The sequence below is a fragment of the Cololabis saira genome, chromosome 8 (genome assembly GCF_033807715.1).
Source record: "Cololabis saira isolate AMF1-May2022 chromosome 8, fColSai1.1, whole genome shotgun sequence".
NCBI classification, from domain to species: domain Eukaryota; kingdom Metazoa; phylum Chordata; class Actinopteri; order Beloniformes; family Belonidae; genus Cololabis; species Cololabis saira.
Window position 1 is genome coordinate 25186949 of NC_084594.1, and position 21409 is coordinate 25208357.

Sequence of the window (21409 nt, forward strand, 5' to 3'; positions counted from 1 at the left end):
AGGAACTATTTTACAAATTAACTTTCGTAAGAATATATTATTTTGCTTTACTCTAACATACTGTTAGGGTCAGATTTGTCCTGTTTACACATTTAACAGGAGTAAAATACCTTAAACAAGATTCTTTTAGGCTTAAATTTCAAGGCCTTTTCAAAAAAAAAAAAAAGGCAAAGTACTCCCTCAAAAAAAAATCATTTCAAAATGTTACACTTTCATTCAGGTGCTACAAATGTTTTCACACCGAGGCTGTTTCGGGTCAAATTTGACCCGTGTCTGTTTAGATGACCTTAAGATCTATTAAATCAATTAAATGCAGTAAAATAAATTCAAATTATTATGGCTTTTATGTTTTTATGGTGTTTTGAAAAGCAGGACATAATAGTGTGTGGTAATAGACACAGGTTTTCTTCCAAAACAAGTGATGTAGAGCCTTAAAAACCACAGTCTTCCGACTTTCTAAAACATTTATGTAGGATTATTCATACATTTATTATTTTTGGATACGCCACTTAGACATTCTAAATGAGTTCAAAATTTTGTCCAAGTTGTCCATATTAGTGAAACTTTTGTCTGGGTCAAAGTTGAGCCGAACCCTGCCGCAAAGGCATAAAAGTCTAACAGTATGTGAGGGTTAAATGTTTTCCATCTAATTCAATTTAATTCTGTGTCTCGTTTCAATTACCTTCCTGCGACGTCTGCTCAGGGTGCCCGTAAATCATCAGCGGTTCAGGATGAGCTCAACGAGAAGGTGGACAGACTGAAGGCTGAACTCGTGGTCTTCAAGAGCCTGATGGGTGACGTAAGTATTTGTCATCTCTATGGTGATACGTGGGTCAAAGACGTATAAGGCCTCATTTGGGGCGACCGTAATTTATCTCAAAATTAATAGATTTCCATAACAAAATGTATATTTTAATAAGTATCAGTAATTAAATTAACTTTTCAAGAAAGATAGACACATGTTTCCTTTCATTTTTTAAAAAACATTTTTTTTTTTTTTTCCTTCCTCATTTTTTTTATCCTGTTTTTTTTTCTCCAATTTTTACCACCCCGTGCTTCTACCTAAGTGACAGTCCTGGGCATTGCCATCCTCTACCAACCAGAAAAAATCATTAAAAACCATTTTTAAATACATTCTATCCATAATGGCAGGGTCACCCTCTTACTTACTTACTTACTAAAATTCATAAAACTGATTTAAAATGTGTACAAGGTGTATCCACTTATGCATGCTATACCAATAATTCATATTTGAACCAAAACTGATAGACATTCAATTTTGAATTTGATACAGAATTGCCATTTGTTGGTTACCCCACATGACAGGTGGTCACCCCACATGATGCTTTCAAGTTTAATCAAATATAACAGGCTAACAGTTAGCTATATGATCTAAGCTAGCTACTTCTCACCACATATCACTAACAAATTTACCTTCAAAATATAGATTTGCAAATAAAACGAATTATTTACAGTTTTAGGGTGGTCACCCCACATGATATCAAAATGTGACGTATACACTGCAGCAGTTAGAAAGAGGATTTATTTGTAAAGGAGAGAGAGACTACTGACCTGCAGGTTGTCTCTCTGGGACCCTCATGGAGTAACTGGCTGATGCAACATCCTCTTTGAGATGATTGTCAATATAAAAGTCCCTCAATTGTATTTTTTTCATGGTCACCCCAGATGATAATTCAGACAATGAACATATTCGGACAAGATTAGTTTGTGTATTATGATTGAAATGTGTGTACAAATGTTCCATAACTTTGTCAATAAATCTAAAACAAGTTTGAAAGTATGCCCAATAGGGCAAGCATTATTTTTAAATTGTTTTAATGTGATTTAAAACCAGTTGTCCAAACAGAAGTCAAGGCCGGACGGTCACCCCACATGATGTTTTCACACTTCAGATGGCAGAAAATGACCAATAACCAACATGTTTAAATAAAATAAGAGTGGGCACATGTAGAAGGAACGTATTAGACATACATGTTATATTTTTTATTCATTTTTATGTTTATTATTAGGTAAAAAGTTCCATCGGACAGAAAAAGTAAGCGTCACGTCTTTGACCCACGTACAGAAGGTGCTGCGCTCCCTGCATTTATGTAAACAATATATCTGGAACTGTTTTCCTAAGCATTATCACGGCAAAGACTGCCAGTTACTGTGGCCCAAACACTACCACAGGCCTTTCCTCTGTTTCTTATCTGGGTCAACGAACATGTGTAATGTCATAAGTCCTTCAAAGACAGGCATTCATTGAAAATAGCTTGAATAGCAGCTAATTTGAATAGCAGCCCTTCCTGTCTGTGCAAGCCTGCATTGTTGCCTGGCAGGTGCGCTCCGGTGTGATATACAGTCTGAACATACTGTACATATTACAGTACAGTACATATTGTTCAAGAATAAATACAGACGGGCTCTGCCTTTGGAACCTGCTGTTACCAAATTCTGTTTATATTCATGTTTACATTTGTTCATGGTCAATTTTTCATGTTATTTTCTGTGCTTTACTTCATCCCTGATGTGTGATTCCAGAGGTCGGTAAGTAACATAGAGGATTTAGAGGATGTCATAGATTATTTAATAGCTTATTATAGATTTTATAGTCTGCATTTGTGCTGTTTTTCAACTGTGGCTTTGTCTTTGGATGTGGTGAGTCTCATATCATTGCACGGGAAAAGGAGTGGAACAACGTCCACTGTATCAGTCGCATATTTGCATCCTTCCTATCAGCTCCAACCAGCGTTATCAGGACTTAATGCTTTTGCATAGTTATGTGGACGAAATAAGGAGGAATTTAGAGCTGCACATGGACAGGTACTGTACACACAGTATCAGTAAAAAGCTTAAAGCTTAAATGAGCTAATACTAAATTTACCAGAAAAAAAAAGCTTCAAATTAATTAAGAGACCGTTTCAAGATTAAGTCCAAATTCTCCAGCTTTTCTGTTATATATGTGAAGCAACAGGCTAGTTTTTTTCATTCAGGTGTAGTTTTAAGTAGCTGAATCGTGCTCAGTATGTCAGCAAGGGTCAGATTTGAACATAATGATACAGTATCGTGTGGTGGAGGTAAAATTCCTAATTAAATGTCCAGTAGGAAAACAGGAAATTGTCATAGATGTCACCTAAAAGCTCTCCATCCCTCTGCAGCAAATGTCCGACCTGGACTGCAAGATCCAGGAGAAAGCCAGGCGGGTGGACATGGACATCTGCAGACGGATCGACATCACGGCCAAGCTGTGTGACGTTGCTCAGCAACGCAACTCGGAGGACATGTCCAAAATGTTCAACGTCAGCCCCGCAAGGTCGCTCCCAGAAAAGGCAAGTGTCCGTCAACGCCAGCTCCGTGTGCCGTTTGGCTCTTTTACCCAGAAACGCTGACAGCAAAAATATGAATTTTTGTAGAGGAAACATTCAGGCCAAATGAAATCAGAGCTACCAGATGCTCACTGTGGGGAAACTGATACTTCAGTCACCCGACAGTCTACTTACAGTATATACTTGCTGATATGCTCCCAAACTTAAAGACAGAGATGCAAGACACTTAAAAGCACTTAATCTTACATGTCACACACACAAGCTTAGATACTGACTCAGAGAAACATCAGACGCTGATGCGGCCTCTCTGCCACTCACAGGGTTTTCATATTGCACCTTCATTGCTGGCTGGAACCCAGATAGAGCAAATCCTCCGTGAATGAAGCCCTCTTATGTCATGTGTCACAGTTATACGTTTCGGGCTTTAATGAAATGCCATTTTACATGATTTGAAAGCATATAAATATTGATTTGTAGATCAATTTAGCCGGCTACTTAAGTCACAGAAGGACACATGCACAGCCATGCGCAAATACACGTCTCCTTTGATTTGATTTTTAAAATGCTGTTTAGGACATTTATTGAATCATTTATACTTGATGACATTACTTATGTAACCAAATGTTTGTAATTTAACATTTGAAAAAATACTTCACCTCTGATGGTTAACTGAGGGGAAAAAATCTATGTTCTTCTGCACTTTTTAATACCTATTTGGCAAAATGCTGGTTTACTTTATTCATCCAGGTCATAGTAATTCAGAAAAGGTTGAACAGTTGATAGCAATTTCCTTCTATATAGTTTTAGGAATATATTTAGTAAACTACTGAATCCAAAACTTCCAGAGCAGAACGTGTGATTATGTCTGTGCATATGTCGCAGGGCGCCATGGCGTGCTGCAGGAAAAAAGAGCGCAAAGCTGTGTCTGATGAGGAGAACTCGGAGATGGATGCCGACCCGAGCACTTCGGAGGACGAGCCTCCAGGATCACTCAACATCACGGATGAGATGAAACGCATGCTCAGTCAGCTGTAAGTGACACCTCGCGCTCTAATAATGCACATCCACCAGAATGAGGTTCTTTGTGCTATGAATGACGCAGAATGCACTTTGCATACCATTACAGTATTTTCTTAATGTTTTTGTGTGTGGTTTTTTTTAACTCTCTCAGCTGTTTATATGAAATAATGCAACTAACAGGCAGCATCCTTTAATAAATCTCACTTTGTTGACATGTGGACGTTAGTTTTCCTTTTACTTGCCCCTTTACTATTCTATAATCTTTGCAATTAAAAAAAGAGTCGCTGACCCTGCATCCTTTGCTGCACTTCTTTTTCATAATGCTCCTCTTGCCTACTAAAGTCAACTTTTATAATTGCATCTTTCTCTTTCCTTGAAACCTTTGCTGAATCTGGTGGCTGAGACACCTGTCCTTGCTTTCCTCCCTACTTTTCTCTCGCCTCTTCCATTCTCTGTCACCATCCCATGCAGACATTCCTCAGATAACTCCTTTGTTGCCAGGCGCGAGACATTCGAAATCGACGATGACTGTGACAGTCTGACGTGGGAGGAAAACGAGGAGACTCTCCTGCTGTGGGAGGACTTCGCAAACTACAATGTTCCATCCAACATTGCCGCGACCAACTGCACAGCCGTGTCCCCCCGTGACGGCAGCAGCGCAGCACCGGATCCAGTGAGTTCTGCCTGCACGAACACGGTTTGATAGTTTTTTTTTTCCTTACTAGATCATCGCCATGGATGCTGTGCAATACATTTTCTCATGCATGATGAATGAGGCTTCTGTTTGTGCTCTCTAAGGATTCCCAGGATGGAAGTCTTGGCAGCCTCATTGATGAAACAGAGTCACTATTTAAGAACAGAGAGCAGGAGTACCAGGAGACCATCGGCCAGATAGAGGTAGACTGGTTTTTGTGTGATTTTAGAGTGAGAGAAGAAAATCTGCTTGTTGGGTCCAGATTAGAAGTTTGTGGGGAATAGGGGTGGGTATTTGGAAGGACCTCACGATACGATACGCATCACGATACTTGAGCCACGATACGATACACATTGCGATATCCCGATTATGCGATATCCCGATTATTATATTCTACATAGGTCACCGAAAAATTTAAAAATGCATTACACATCTTAAAATCCAAGTTGTATATATGTACATCAGATGATAGTGATGGATCTTAAAATCCGAGTTGCACGTTCATCAGATTATAGTGACAATTCATGGGACAAACTGAGTCAAAACAATGTTTTATTATAACTATACAAGCTAAAGTTACAACATATTTGTATATGTTTTTCATATTATTTACATCATATGAAATTAACATTAAATTTAGTATGAGGTTGCTTTAATTATGTGGCAAATGATAATAAACACAAGAAAGATGGGTACTAAAACCAAGGACAGGCACAGTGATCAGTCAGTATAGATATAAATCCATAAATAAATAAACCTAAACCCATTATTTTTCATTTTTTAAGGACAGGCAATTGTGTTATATAAAAAATAAAATTATAAAATGAAATAAAACGTGAAATAAAACCTGAGCTCAGTGCAGGGCCCTCCCAGGGTTGGTAGAGAGTGGCAATGCCCAGGACTGTCACTTAGGTGGGAGCACTGGGTGATAGAATGGGAAAAAGATCGGGGATAAAAAAAAAAAAAAAAAAAAAAAAAAAAATCGATATTCAAATTTTGAATATCGATATTGAATCGGCTGGAAAAGTATCGCGATATATTGCCATATCGATATTTTTGCCCACCCCTAGTGGGGAACATGCTGAAAGTCATCTGTTCCTAGTAACTGAGCTGAAGACTCTTTCTCTGGTTCCTACTATCCTCACTCGGTCTAATACTTGTTCCTCCCTCAGATGGAACTGGCAACGGCAAAGAGCGACATGAACCGTCATCTGCACGAGTACATGGAGATGTGCAGCATGAAGAGAGGCCTTGACGTGCAGATGGAGACCTGTCGGCGGATGATAAAAGGTGGCAGGAACTCTCCTTCTTTCAGCTCTGTGGCCAGCAGTGACTCAGGGAACACAGACGAGATCCAGGACGAGATCTCCGACAAGGATACAGACGCTGAAGTCCCCGTTAGTTGATGGCCGTACAGCCGGGCTCTGTCCCATGTCTTCCCCTCTACCCCGACCCCCCCCACCCCGTACAATCACAGGGGTTGAAATGTGTATAGAGCCCCATCTCACTGTAGGTGGAACAACCTACATCTGGGCCTGTTTGAGCAAGTAAAGTTTTGGTGCAAAGCCCAGAATTGGTGCTTTTATATTATTTCTGTTGTTTGGAAGTTGGTGTCGGGTGTATTTGCTTCAAAAACAGAAAAGGGTGAATACAGAAACCAAGCTGTGCTCTCTTCCTCACTGCTGCCTCGCTGAATCCTTGTTCAGGCCTTCGCATCATTTTTGTGAGGGGAAAAATATATATATATATTTTAAACTGGCTGAGAGGTATTTTTTACCCCTGTTAAGGACCTTTTTATAAAGGAATCAGATACAGTACATATTGTACTCTTCTAAATAAAATAAAAAAAACACATCCATCATTTGAATATTATTGTATTTATATTAAATTGCGACAAGTTGTTTCCTCCTCAATTAGAATACGGTCTTGTTTTTGTTATTTGAGTCCAGGTGTGGTATTTGCAGTCCAGATGGGTTTAAAGTGAGAAAAGAGACATGAGAAAGAAGAGGAAACAAATAGTGTTGGAATTTTGGTAGTAACTGAGGGAAACCTGCAGGTTTGCCAAAGCTGACCGAGGAAAGGAGCACAGCGTCTTCATGTATCGGTGCACTACTGACATTCTATGCAATTTAGATGGCCTTTTTGTTTGGACTGGCCATCACCCTCGCGAGTTTCTCCTAAAGTCATCAGCCTTTCAAGCAAAGCAGGTGTTTTTTTTTTTTTTAAATGTTCATTTCATAGTCTTATGATAATCTTTGTCAGGAGATGTTTTTTCTCTTTTTAATTGAACATGAAGTGGAACAGTGGCCCACTCAATTCTGTTAATTTATGGCAATAATCTAAGTGTTTGTCCTGATTCAGCTGTAATATCAGTGAGGAAATCTCTCATGCTTTGCAGTTTATTTGTGCACATCAGCTCAAATCGTTTGAAATGGACCACGTTGAGGAGTTGTACTTAAAGAAGAACCTTAATCAAATGAATGACAAATTTAACTCAAAGCCAAACAACTCCCTTCAACCATTTAAGCAAAACCAAAGGACACATTTTAAAAAGCTTCTCTTTAATCATTAATCATTATATAATCATTTTTGTACATTTTACTTTGAGTAAAACTTTTTTTGTGATGCATAGTCTCAGTATAGATTGTTATATTTATGATTGTAGACCATTTTCTGCTGTCCTGCAGGGGGACTGTGTTTTTAGGACAGGCACCTCTCCATTTTTATTTTCTTCCAAACTGGGTTAAAGATGTCAGACTGTACATAGAGGGCTGTAAGCATGTGATCGTATATACCCCAGAGGCCTTGTGTTTATATTTTGCGACAGTCCAAGAACCTATTGAGGCAGGGGAAAGGGAGTGTGAGTGATCTTTTTATCACCTCTTTGTATTATAACTGTATGTACAGTTTGCTGGATCAAAGACTAAGTGCTGCTTCTGTCAGAGAGCAGAGCATTAAAATAAAGGCCTTCTGTTAAAGCATGCAGGTGGGAGGATGAAAAGATAACAGTTCTTTTTATGGCACTATATTTTCAACTAAAAAGCTACAATACAGACTGTGCGCTACGTTTTTAATCAAAACTGTGTCTAACCTAATCACTACATATTTGCACTTGAGGCAGAAAGTGTTTTTTTCCTTCTTCCCAGTTTTCAACCACTCGGTGTTAACCAAAAACTGTCGGCTTGTATTAATCCAGCGGGAGGGGCTACATTTTTTTCTGTCCATTTACTGATCGCCTGCTTCAATAGAACCAATTATAATTATCAGACAAGAGTGAGGAGCAGCAGGAATTCATGTTTAACTTTTTATCTTTGAGTTGATATAAAACCAGCCAGATAGGTATCAAAGAGCCATACTTTTATGGGTACTGAACTCTGCGGCGGTGACATCACATGTTATTTAACGACTTTATGGCTGCATCATCCCGGAGCAGGGGGTCTGCTGTCGCTCACACCTCTCCGACCATCACACTAACCAGCCGACCAAAGCAAATGTGCACAGCGATGGGACACAGGTGTAATTCCAGCTATGAAACCTACTAACTCTGGAGACATCTGTGCAGTCTCTGTGCAACTTCTTTTCTTCATTTATAGGAATGCATACCTTCCCAGTATCCATAATTAACTCTTCAAGTGTATCATCTGTAGTCTCCCACGTCACGAAGCAGGTTTCATCGATGTCTGTTGAAAATGCTGCAGCAGCTCAGTTTGTGGAATGTAGCTCGACTGGAGGCATCCTCTAAACACTTAACACGTGAAAGCTGAGCAAAAACACGTCGCTGTTAAAAACCCAGGGATACATGGTGCGCTGTGGCCTGCTGACCTTGGTGTGTTTTGCTTTACTTTAAAAAAGAAAATAGTTCTCACTCTGACCACTTAACAGTCTGCGATATACACGTATGTAAACCAAGTCCTGTTGGATGTGAATGTTTCATACAAAAAAAATGGTTTTATACAAGCTTTTCTCTTCTTTCTTTTTTATCTGTAACACATTGGTATCATATGGTTGAGTTAAACTGTTTTCCACGTCTGCTGTCAACATCACCGTCACTCTTCATTTCAGAAACTTTACAGGGAGGCAAAAGCTGCAGCAATATTTAGTTAAAAGCTGCTGAGTCACATCAGAAACTGGTTTTGGCATTTAAACTGCCTCGCAGGTTCCTGTTCACTTCGAGTGGCTGATTTATCTGCCTTTATTTAAATTCTTTCTCTTGTCGTTAGGTTTGTAAGTTTTATTATTTTTGGTTTAAGCTATTCATAAAATGTATCCATGTGGGTGTAGGACAGAATTAGTTTCAACTTTATGAATGTACTCAATTGATATTGGGGTGAAATGAAATAAAGTGGATTTTTTTTCCAAAATAAAATTGGACTCTTTATTTAAAAATATATCTTCCCTTTTTATACAACCTCCTCTGATCTAAAGAATGGCTTGTCAGTCATGTGTTGATGGGAAACAATGTGCAGTCTTTTATTGTGGTGTGATATTGTTTTTCAGGAGGGGAGGGGGGTTGGATGTTGGTTAATGGTTCACACCCCCCCCAAAAAAATAAAGAAATTAATACATTAAGGTAGAAAATTGAGTGATGGATAATAAAGATCAATTTAATTTGGATGCTCCAGAGGTCTGAAACAGCTGCCTGAGAGGAGCATTAAAAGCGCTGACCTCAAGAGAAGCTAACACACTTATCATCATCGGTGATCCAATAGACACAGAGTGATAAAAGATGTGCATTTTGCTCGCACTCATAACTGTATGTCGACATCAAAAAAAGCCTGGTGTGACATCCCCCTTCAACTCCGGCGTTTTCTCCTCAGCTGACTTAAAAAGCAGCAGATTGCCACAGATTCTTCCCAAGTCTCTGGAGTTGTCCTGGGTTACTTTGGCTACTGAACATGTGAACAAGTATTTGTAGCTATGTCGCAATATCTTAACCTCTAACTAATCTTTTTAAAACCATTTTAAATCCAATTTTTTTTCCAAAGGTATATCCATATCCTTAAATTGTCTTTAAGGCTTAATGACAACAATTAAGCCATTTAAAAAAAGAAATTCAAATATAATTATAATCTAAAAACTCACATAACATGGATGTTGTCACATGACTGAATTGTCTTTTAATAAGTAAAAACACATTCATAGATTGTATTAAGATATTTATTAAACAATTTATTGAAGAAAAAACACAACATACTATAAAAAATACATAAAATTTCATATTTTAAAAACTCATAAAAGATTTGTTCCCCAAAACAAAACTGAAAAAGGATCCAATCATTTTGAAACCACAATAAGCTTAATTCTGATCAAAATTATTCAATAAGAGCAACAATAAAGAACGAAGCATTTGGATATTTAGCTTTCATGGAAGAGAGTTGTGATGGAGCAACAGCAGTTTGTTTGTCGCGCCAAGTTGGTGTGGAGTAGAAGAGGCGTGCTCACATCCAGGCTCCCTCCTTCTGCCTGTGCCCTCTTTCATTTTCATCCCTCCACCTCAAGGAAGACTATTCTCTTGGCCAGATTCTCCTCACCGTATTTCTCCTGCAACTGCTTGCGGACTGCTGGATCAGCTGAGAGCAAAAGACCGTCGTCATGGCGATTCCAAAGTGGTGCAGAAACAGAGGGATTCAAAAGGAGGTTCAGGGCGGCAGAGAAGTCTCCACTGGTCTTCAACAACGCTTTGGTTACACTAATCACGTCCTGAAAGAAGAACAGTAAATTAACCATTATTGTTTAGATCGTAAATAAACAAATGTAGACTGTAATAAACATCAGCATGCTGCTAGAAAAGTTCCACAGTGAAGACAAAATTGCAGTCACAGACCTGGTGTGTCTGGTTCATGAGCTCCTTGAGCCGCTGCTGGTCCTCCTCTAACTGCACCTGAGTCAGAGAAAGTGCCGTGTCCTTCTTCTGTGTGGGTTGTGGGTCGGAGGGGGCTGCTAAACCATCACCGTAAACAGACTTGAAGTCATCTTCCTGGGATTCACTGTCGAATATGAACAGGTGAGCCTGAGAGACTGCAGCGCCTGCCTCGGGCGCAGCTGGCCCAGCCGCCCCGGCGTCAGGGAGGCCGGCGTCTGGCACGCAGGGCTCGCTCGAGGCCCGAGTCTCCTGCACGGCCTCATTAAAGCCGGGTCCTCTTTCAGGGTTGAGCTCTGCGGGGGCAGGATCCGCAGGGGCGTCTGAAGTCGACGGGAGGAGCTCTGCAGATGTAGCTGCTGTCTTCGCTTGATTATGGAGCTCTTGAGATTCCCTTTCATTACACTACGGCAGAAAAGTATGGAGAGTTAATTTTCATCTTAATGCGCTTCTTTACTGCCCTAGTATTAGTGATTTAGCCAATAAATGGTTATTTAAACAGTAAAACAAATATGAAGCCAATAAGGCCAGTAGAAATTGAAACTGGCAGCGAATATCATAAAACCTAATGCAGCACAAGGAGTTACCATCAATGCATGGACAAGTATCTCATAGAGCTGATGCCAGAGATTGGTGAACAATTATAAAAAGCAACTAAAAGAAGTTATATCTGCTAGAGGGGGCGACACTGGCTTTTGACGACAAGAGTATAGTAAAATATAAATACTTTCAAACATGTACTTTACTTTTTTGCACAATACAAAGTTCTCATATAACAAAAAAAAAAAAAAACTACTGTAGCTGTTCAGTGTGGCACATTTATATTATAAGAAGCGACCGATCGTGATGAAACATTTCAAAAACTCCTACCTCCGATTCATCTTCAAACTCTTTGGTTGCCATTTCAAGAATTCCCAGTTGTCTCTTTTCTTTTTTCTTTGCTGCTTCCTGGACCACTGAATGGCATTCATCTTGAAAAGCAGAAGAGAACATCTATAATCAAGCATGACTGAGTATTTATTTGAGGTCTAGCAGAAGAAAAATGTGTGACCAACCGTCTCGTTCCGTGTTAGAGCTGCCATTGTGTCCGCTCGTCTCCGGTTGGCTCTCTGCCATACTTGTTGCTCTGATTCTCTTGGAAGGTGGCTGGTCTGCCAAGGCGTCTTTCACAAGAGCAGATTTCACTGCTGATTTGGTTTTTTTTGACGACCGGGTAGATGATGTGGGTTGATTGGCGCCGCCTGGGTGGGATCTGAGTTTTTTTCCATAAGCCTCAAGGTCAAACTGACTGCGTGTTATCGGACGGGATGGTTTTGCCAGCACAGGGGACGCCGTCTGCTTGTCTTTTAGTTTTTTTGAAGAAGTTGTAGTTTTGGGGGAGGACTCAGGCTCAGCTGGAGGGTAGTTCTCTGGGAAACCTTGTTTTTGTGGAGAGATGGTTATTTGAGGTCTTTCTGCTTCGCTGCTCTCAGCTGAACTGGGCTCAATATCCATCTGTAGCTCTATGTGAGGCGTTTCAGATTCAACAGTTTTTAAATGTGTTCTTCCACCTTGCTGTCCATCTGTCTGCCCATTGATATGTTGAGCTTCCTCTTCAAGAGAGATGGATGTTTCACAGTCTACATCTTCAAGTGGTACATCAGTTGGTATGGACTGGACATCGATCTGTGAGAACAGCGAACCAGTTCTGTGAAGTTTTCTTTAATTATGAAATCCCAAACAAACATAACATCTTCAGATCATAACCTGTAATACCAAACATACAGAATACGAACTCAGAGTTATGGATACTGCCATACAGTACCTGTGTTGAGTCTGATTCCTCTGGATGTGTATGAGGAGGAGCAACATCTGCTTTGCCAGAAGCTTTTTGAACTTCAATTAACTGTTTTCCTTCCACCTAAAAGCAAAATATAAGAAACTGTTAGAAGTGTGGAGATGCTCCAGAGCTGAATTTGCACATCTGCATCAAGTACATGGTAAGATGTCTTGCAGTATATTCATATACTTTCAGTAGCTAGAGTATATTTTGTTTCCATTTGCACCACCTAGTGGTAACAGTCCCCTCCACAACAGCTGTAAGGTGTTATACAGTATGTGTTATTTTCCGAAACTGTATAACACCTGGAAAAGCAACAAACACAATCAAGCAATCCACATGTGATATATTGTACTTAAAATGTAACAAGATTTATGTAACGAGGACATGCTTGTTTGCTGAGTTGATTCTAAAATTTGGCCCCACTAGATAAAACAGGTAATGGACTGACATATTCTTAGTCAAGCTTCAAAATTCTGACACAGAAATTAGATGTGGACAAAGTAAACTGGACGTACACTTACACTGACCTCTCATACTTGAATTGAGCCTCAACATACAATACAAACAAATATATGTCATGATCCTTTACTTTTGTTTAAAAGCAGTTAATTCCTGTTTTATTTGTGTATGTGTGCATGTGTGTGTTTTTAAACAGTTTTGAACAAAACAGTTAATTTAAGATGATCTTACTAAACAAATCCAAAGTAATATTAAGTTCAAGGAACATTTTTAGGATGCAGGTTTTCAGCACAACTGATGCTGATAACCCGTGATGTTAGTTTTGTATTTCTAGTCCTACTTAGTTTGTTTAACTATTGGGTAAATATCTCCATCCTTTGAGCTCAAGACTTGTACGAGGAGCCATGTGGGCCAGGCGTATTGTGTGTGTTATGGGCAACAACCTTGGCATGCTGGTACTTGGCTTCAAAAACTTGTTCTTGGGACGTGGAGTGTCACCTGTCCGTAGGGGAAGGAGCCTGAACTTGTGTGTGAGGTTGAGATGTAGCAGCTCGATATAGTCAGGCTCACCCCAAGGCACAGCATGGGCTCCAAAACCAATCTTCTTCAGATAGCGGCTGGACGCTGTTCCACCCTGGAGTTGCCCAAGGTGAGAGGTGCTGGGCTGGAGTCGGTTTATTCATAGCCCCCCGACTTGGAGCCTATATATTAGAGTTTTCCCCAGTGAACCAGGGAGTAAAGTCCCTGTGTCTTAGGTTTGGGGAGCAGGTTCTAGCTGTTTGAGCTTGTGCACCAAACAGCAGTTTAGAAAATCCAGCCTTCATGGAGTCTCTGGAAAGTGTGCTGGAAAATGCTCCTGAAGGGGTCTCCACTGTCCTACCTGGGGACTTCAATGCTCATGTGTTTAATGGCAATATTACCTGGAGTGGTGTGATTGAGAGGAATAGCATTGCCGACCTGAACCTGAGTGGTGTTCTTTTGTTGGAATTCTGTGCAAGTTCCGGTACTTTTTGGAGGATGCTCCAAGAGTATGAGGTACTGGATCCGTTGCTACAGGATATTCAGTCCCGATACAATCGGAGCAAAAGTTTGGTCTGCATTATCAGTAGTAAGTCAGATTCGTTCCAGGTGGAACCGTGTCAACAATTACGCAAGATCTAAAGGAGCACTCCAGCTGAGTCAACAAATGACTCCATCTTTAATTTCTGCAGATGATGAAGTCATCTTGGCTTCATCAAGCTGTGTTCTTCCGTTCTCACAGGAACAGTTCACAGCTAAGTCTGAAGCGTGGGTATCAGGATCGGATCCTCCACATCCGACACCATCACTTGGAAAAGGGTGGAATATCCTCTCCGGGTTGTGAGTGAGGTGCTGCCTCCATTCAAGGAGCTCAAGTATATCAGGGTCTGGTTTACGAGAAAGGGAACAATGGAACAGGACATTGACAGGTGCATTGGTACGGCAAGAGGAAGCTGAGCAAAAAGGCAAGTTTTTTTGTTCATCAGTTGTTCCTACCCTCACCTCTAATCACAGACTCAGAGTAGTAACTAAAAGAATAGGTTTCCAGGTACAAACGGCGGAGATGAGATTTGGGTGGCTGGATTCTTCCTTAGGGAATACATCCCTCAGGAGGTGATTTGGGCATGTCCAACTAGGAGGAGTCTAAAGCAGGGCACATTGGAGAGATTATGTGTCTCAGCTGGTGCAAAAACACCTTGTTATTTGTCAGTGCGAGCTGGGGGAGGTGGCTGTGGAGAGGGAGGTCTGGAACTCTCCGTTTCAGCTGCTGCCCCTACAACGTAACGTAAGTTGATGGATGGATGGATATCTACAAGTATGGTTGTGTTCGAACTTTGTTGCTGCTGCTTTCTTTGTCAACATGCTTGTGTAAGAGATCTTTAACTTTGATGAGTTTTCTGATAAAAAAATAAAAGTAATATAAAATAATAATAATGTAATATTATTGTTAATAATATGATAACAACAATTACCCCAGTCTTTTCCTTTGCTGCCACGTTGTCTTTTCCTGTTGTTTTCACTTCCAACACCCCTTGCTGTTTCTTGGCGAGTTGTTTTTTGTATCTGAATTTCATTGACTGCCAGGTGTGACTGGTCACATGTTGTTTCTCCATTTCCTGCCAAAGTTGGTTCCCTCCCGTCTCTGCCCTCCGTGTGCTGACATAATTCAAAATTGCAGCATCATCTTCAGAGGTGTAGGCATTCCTTCCTAATTACAATGAAAGACAGACTAAATGTGAATACATTAGTAAACTAAAATACTGACCTGTTTCAAACACATTTAATCAATTCAGATGAAAACATTGTGATTCTTTGAACCAATCAAGATAGCCTTGGCTAATGCTTTACTCTATGCCATCGCAGTAGACAAAAATACAAGAATAATCCTTCAAATTTTATACACTTCAAAATCTTCATCAAAACGTTTAATACATTATTCAGCATTTGGTTGCAGATCAGAGATTGCCCTTTCCTATCAATCAGGAAATACTGAAAATGATGCAGTATGTAACATACAGGAACTAGTTGCAACACATACCGTACATAGCAACGGTGGTAGTATAAGGGTCAAAGACGTGACGCTTACTTTTTCTGTCCGATGGAACTTTTTACCTAATAATAAACATAAAAATGAATAAAAAATATAACATGTATGTCTAATACGTTCCTTCTACATGTGCCCACTCTTATTTTATTTAAACATGTTGGTTATTGGTCATTTTCTGCCATCTGAAGTGTGAAAACATCATGTGGGGTGACCGTCCGGCCTTGACTTCTGTTTGGACAACTGGTTTTAAATCACATTAAAACAATTTAAAAATAATGCTTGCCCTATTGGGCATACTTTCAAACTTGTTTTAGATTTATTGACAAAGTTATGGAACATTTGTACACACATTTCAATCATAATACACAAACTAATCTTGTCCGAATATGTTCATTGTCTGAATTATCATCTGGGGTGACCATGAAAAAAATACAATTGAGGGACTTTTATATTGACAATCATCTCAAAGAGGATGTTGCATCAGCCAGTTACTCCATGAGGGTCCCAGAGCAGGCCCCCAGTCTCGCGCTCAGCAGGCACGCCGATTTTTTCCAGTGGCCAGCCGCGGTACTGCAACAAAAAATCCCATGGGGCCCAGAAAGCTTTTTTCCCATAGACCGCAATAGTAAAAGAGAAGCCTCTAAAACTGTTCACAGGACACCTCCAGCTGTAATCACCGGCAATTACTAATCTTTGTATTCTATATTTTTAAGTCATGGACTTTATATCCGTCAAAAATGTTTTATAACGGCCAGAAAAGTCAAAGAAAAGTCTCTTTCTGGGCGTGACGTCACGGCTTTGTCCGTGCACTCGCAAAGCGCGGTCGTGTGTGTCTCGGGAACGAGCATGGCTGAAACTAAGCCGTTCAGCGGAATAATCACTCAGAAAAGTGGAAAACACGGCTCAAAGGTGTGTTTTTGTGGTCTCTTCATTTTCTTTTCCATGACAAAAGACATTGGGTTTATAATAAAACCTCAGTAAACGAGGGGGAGCTGCTCTGATCAGTGTTGAGCAGCAGCTGAGCAGGAGACCCTCTGTCATTCATTGAGCTGGAGCTGCGCGCTATGGCACAGAGCTCAGGTGGGACGCTCAGGTCACACTCGGTCTAAACGCCCTGACCAGGGGGATCACAGACGGAAATGTTTAATAGCAAGAATAATAATGGTTTGTCATTCTTGTACTTAAACATTTCCGTTTTAGCCAACGGTGTATGGTTTGTGAAAATAAGATATCAGGCAGGAATAACACTTAATGTGAGCCCAGAAGCTGTAAAAGAATCAGAGAAAATGCTAAGTTAATTACGCCTAACATTCGGACTGCACGATCATTAATAGACAAAAAGATTTACCCAAAGGTATATAGATAAATAGCATATGACAGCTTGTGTTATTGTGGGGAATCCCATGTGTTTTTTTGTTTGTTTGTTTTTATAAAGATGACTCGTTTTATCCTTACTCAAAAAAATTAAACTCCACAAATTAACCACATTTAAACATAATATTTGACATATTTAAACATAATACTTGACAAAACTTGTAATACAAAAAATATTTGTCTTAATGTAAGTAATAAACTTGGGAAGTTTCATGGTGATACCTGCTATTTACATTTTTACCCTATTTTAGCCTATTAACCTGGGGTGTCTCATCTTAAATAAAAATGACTCGTTTTATCTTTAATTAAAAAAAACACACAAATGAACCATGTATAGTCTATAACCATGACTTTGAGAACAGCATCGGTTGATTTGCCCTATAAATCCCTAATTCCATTGTGTACATCTATCATTACCGGTCTGAAGGACTCATGAGCGCGCAGCGCTTGTCCAGAGCGCGCAGCGCTCGTTCACATTGCCCCGGGGCATGATGGGAGGCCCCAGAGCATCATGGGAGGTGACTCAACTGCGCATGCTCTATGGGCCCGTGTACCAGGAAGTAAACCAGGAAGTCAGAAATTTTTTCGGCGGATGCGCTGGGTGAGCAAACTCCATTGAAATGAATGGGCGGCCATTTTCGATCCGGTATCCAGTTATATAATACATCCATGTCCCAGAGAGACAACCTGCAGGTCAGTAGTCTCTCTCTCCTTTACAAATAAATCCTCTTTCTAACTGCTGCCGTGTATACGTCACATTTTGATATCATGTGGGGTGACCACCCTAAAACTGTAAATAATTTGTTTTATTTGCAAATCTATATTTTGAAGGTAAATTTGTTAGTGATATGTGGTGAGAAGTAGCTAGCTTAGATCATATAGCTAACTGTTAGCCTGTTATATTTGATTAAACTTGAAAGCATCATGTGGGGTGACCACCTGTCATGTGGGGTAACCAACAAATGGCAATTCTGTATCAAATTCAAAATTGAATGTCTATCAGTTTTGGTTCAAATATAAATTATTGGTATAGCATGCATAAGTGGATACACCTTGTACACATTTTAAATCAGTTTTATGAATTTTAGAGTAAGTAAGAGGGTGACACTCCCATTATGGATAGAATGTATTTAAAAATGGTTTTCAAAAAATGAAAGGAAACATGTGTCTATCTTTCTTGAACAGTTAATTTAATTACTGATACTTATTAAAATATAAATTTTGTTATGGAAATCTATTACTTTTGAGATAAATTACGGTCGCCCCAAATGAGGCCTTATACGTCTTTGACCCATAAAAGTGCAAAGTTAGGCGTTGTTAACATCATACCTCCCGAGAACAGAGCGGAGCCTTCTTTGCCTCTCTTCGGTGGTGATGTTGAATGTTTCTGGACCTCTTCGGGATTTAACCTGTAGTCCTCTAAATTCAGCTGTTCTTCCTTCTCAATGCAGTCATGAATATATTGGGTGGATACATACCTGAAAAATACAACATAAATAGTGACAACCTGCACGAGGCCATAAAAATAAAAAAGACTCCCCTATGAACAGATACTGTATCCCAAAGTTCACTGAAATGAGAGGAACACACGTGGACTGAGATAAGATTAAACACACTTGCTTTTCTGTTCCTGCAGCATCTCTGCAGACTCCTCACACCCAGGACACAGTCTGTTTGAACTCCTCCCCTCTGGACGGCGCTACAGAGCACTGTACGCTAAAACCTCCAGACTAAGAGACAGTTTCTTCCCCCAAGCTGTTGCTCTGATGAACTCTCATCACTCATAGAGTCTCAAAGTAATCAATCACTGTGCAATAATAATAATAACCACAATCATATACTGTAACAATGCACCTTTCAATAACCATGACTACCTCATACTGCTGCACCTTTCACTTTTAAATTGTATATATGTTAATAAGAGCCATTTGTCTATTACTGTTTGTAACTATTTAAATCTGGGTTCAGTGAGCAAAAAAAAAATTCCCTGTCTGGCATGTTCATACTTGGCCAATAAAGCTCTATTCTATTCTATATATTAAAAACATAAAGGTGCATGTGATAAAAATAGCTAAGCAAAGAAGTTCAGATCATCCAACTGCTCAACTGTGCTGATGTCATTTCCACTTTCAAAATGTTTATTCCAAAAAATTGAAAAAGACAAAAAATCCCTTTCAAAAAGTATTTAAATCTGCTCCATTAAAAGCACAACATTTAAAACTATATATATATATATATATATATATATATATATATATATATATATATATATATATATATATATATAAATATAAAGCAATACTCATTTTAATGTTGACACTGGCCAAAAGCCTTCAAGTCCAGCACCTACCAGTGAGCTGCAGATGTAGGAACAGAGCCTCGTTCCTCCGGATCAATCAGCAGGATGGCCCCTGGCTGCTGAACGCTGCACAGCAGGCCTCCTCCAGCTGTGATGACCGGGTGGAGCTGGCGTTTGACGGGACCTGGTCGCAGGAAAAAACACATGGGCTCACCATCCACAGTCAGAAAGAGGACTCGGGAGATGGACTTGGTCGCATGTTGCTGTGTGGGTGCCATGGCCGTGATACCTGTTGGAAGATATTCAGCACCTACATTAACAAGCAAAGTCTCAGAGTCTCAGAGTAATCAATGACTGTGCAATAATAATAATAACCACAATCTTATGCTGTAACAATGCACGTTTCAATAACCATGTCTACCTGACAGAGTCCTTACAAACACCAGGAAACTGGACCATATTACACATGAAATCACTACACTGGCTTCCAGTGAGTCAAAGGATAGAGTTTAAAATCTTACTGCTGGTCTACAAAGACCTGAATGGTCTTGGACCAAAATACATGCTTGATCTGTTAGTTCCTATGAAGCTCCCAGACCCCTGAGGTTCATCTGGATCTGGTTTGTTGTGGTTCCCAAGAACCAGAACCAAGCAAGGTGAGGCAGCGTTCAGTTATTCTGCTCCTCACCGGTGGAACAAACTTCCTGTAGACCTGAGGTCTGCTCCAACTGTAGATCCTTTAAATCAGGACTAAAAACATTACTGTTTACTGAAGAGTACTCCTAAATTAAATACCTGCTGTACTCTACTGCCCTTACTTTTTAACAACTTGTGCTTTTTATTATTTTACCTCTGTTCTTATCATTGTATTTGTCATTTACTGTTTAATTGTGTCTTGCTGCTTTGAATGTTGATGTAAAGCACTTTGAATTACCTTTTGTTGAATTGTGCTATATAAATAAACTTGCCTTGTCTACCTCATACTGCTGCACCTTTCACTTAAAAAAAAAGTTGTATACTGTATAAGTTAATAAAAACTGTCATTTGTCTATTTACTGTACAGTGAGCGAAAATAACCAGTCAAATTCCCTGTCTTGGCTAATAAACCTGATTCTGATTCTGAAGTAGAGGATGGTTTAAAAACCATCTGCACGGTGTGTTTCTGTATTTCAGTCAAGGGAACCTTAGCGTTTTCTGCCTCTCAAAGAGAAATCAAACTGATCTCATTCATATCATATAAACACAAAAGTACATTTTAAGTCGTTTTAAGCTCCGTTAGAGAGGATAAACAGAAAGCGGAGTTGTCCGTCTTCTTTTGAAGGATTAAGCCTGATTTATGGTTCCGCGTTACATCGACGCAGAACCTACGCCGTAGGGACTGCGACGACGCGCACACCTCTGCGTTGGTGTAACGCGGAACCATAAATCAGCCTTAACGTGAGCAGCATGAGACAAGTTTCCACAGTGACAGTGACGTCTGATTGACATAAGCTGCAGAGAGTCGACGGCCTGTAAGGGTTTAGTTGAAAACACACGAATGCATTTATTAGGTTAACACTTTGTCGGTAAAATTACCCTGTAAACCACTAACTCGTTTCCCGCGCCGACTGCTAAAAACCAAAAAAAAAAAAAACCTATTTCCGGGTCATTTTCTTCTTCGGCTATTTTCTTCCAGTTGCACCTTCTTCTTCTTCTTCTCTGTTTTATTTGGCGGATCGCAAACAGCATACCCCCACCTACTGTACAAGAGTGTGTAACATCATTTCATTTAGCCTGTTTTTTAAATTCTATTTATCAGCCTAGTGTCTTTTAAGAAATGAACTAGTGCCTTTCTCGTGATTTCAACCCCCCTTCCCTCTGTTCCCAGTATCCCCCTCAAATTCCACTCACGTCCTGCCTCTCTGACTTTTTCTTGTAGCATTTCTTTTGCAATACCACCTCTACTGTTTGCTTGTATCTACTCATGAAAAAAATGACTTATATTTC

At 39.8% G+C, this 21409-nt stretch overlaps 2 protein-coding genes across 5 annotated transcripts in view; one reads left to right on the plus strand and one right to left on the minus strand.

The window, feature by feature from the left end:
* iffo2b (intermediate filament family orphan 2b) overlaps nt 1-9409 on the plus strand; it is a 29946-nt gene extending 20537 nt beyond the window's left edge. Inside the window, exons 3-8 of one of the 3 annotated variants that reach the window (XM_061727397.1) lie at nt 704-799; nt 3162-3332; nt 4212-4360; nt 4821-5046; nt 5148-5246; nt 6216-9409. In XM_061727397.1, coding sequence (XP_061583381.1) covers nt 704-799; nt 3162-3332; nt 4212-4360; nt 4821-5046; nt 5148-5246; nt 6216-6449 — 975 coding nt within the window. In that variant the 3' untranslated portion in view covers nt 6450-9409. The remainder of the gene's footprint in view (nt 1-703; nt 800-3161; nt 3333-4211; nt 4361-4820; nt 5047-5147; nt 5247-6215) is intronic. The other 2 variants (XM_061727398.1, XM_061727399.1) reach the window with 2 other exon arrangements.
* An 828-nt stretch (nt 9410-10237) lies between these two features.
* terf2ip (telomeric repeat binding factor 2, interacting protein) lies at nt 10238-21095 on the minus strand. 2 transcript variants are annotated; one of them, XM_061727400.1, is made up of 9 exons: nt 20999-21095; nt 19475-19712; nt 18454-18602; nt 15176-15411; nt 12708-12803; nt 11959-12568; nt 11774-11874; nt 10868-11308; nt 10238-10743 (listed from the first exon to the last, which is right to left on the minus strand). In XM_061727400.1, exons 2-9 carry the CDS (start codon nt 19699-19701, stop codon nt 10525-10527), a joined length of 2079 nt encoding a protein of 692 aa, XP_061583384.1. In that variant the 5' UTR covers nt 19702-19712; nt 20999-21095; the 3' UTR covers nt 10238-10524. The 2 variants fall into 2 exon arrangements, with proteins under 2 accessions (XP_061583384.1, XP_061583385.1); XM_061727401.1 differs by lacking the exons at nt 19475-19712; nt 20999-21095 and adding an exon at nt 15742-15815 and having other exon boundaries at nt 18454-18487.
* Nucleotides 21096-21409: the final 314 nt, after the last annotated feature.

What these genes read in the sequence shown, in the direction of transcription:
- terf2ip (XM_061727400.1), bottom strand. Translation starts at nt 19,701, where the DNA reads ATGGCACCCACACAGCAACATGCGACCAAGTCCATCTCCCGAGTCCTC. An exon ending in CAGCAAAGGAAAAGACTGGG is followed by an intron (nt 12,804 to 15,175) that starts GTAATTGTTGTT and finishes TTTTGCTTTTAG; the next exon opens with GTGGAAGGAAAACAGTTAAT. An exon ending in AGTTTGAAGATGAATCGGAG is followed by an intron (nt 11,309 to 11,773) that starts GTAGGAGTTTTT and finishes TTTCTGCCGTAG; the next exon opens with TGTAATGAAAGGGAATCTCA.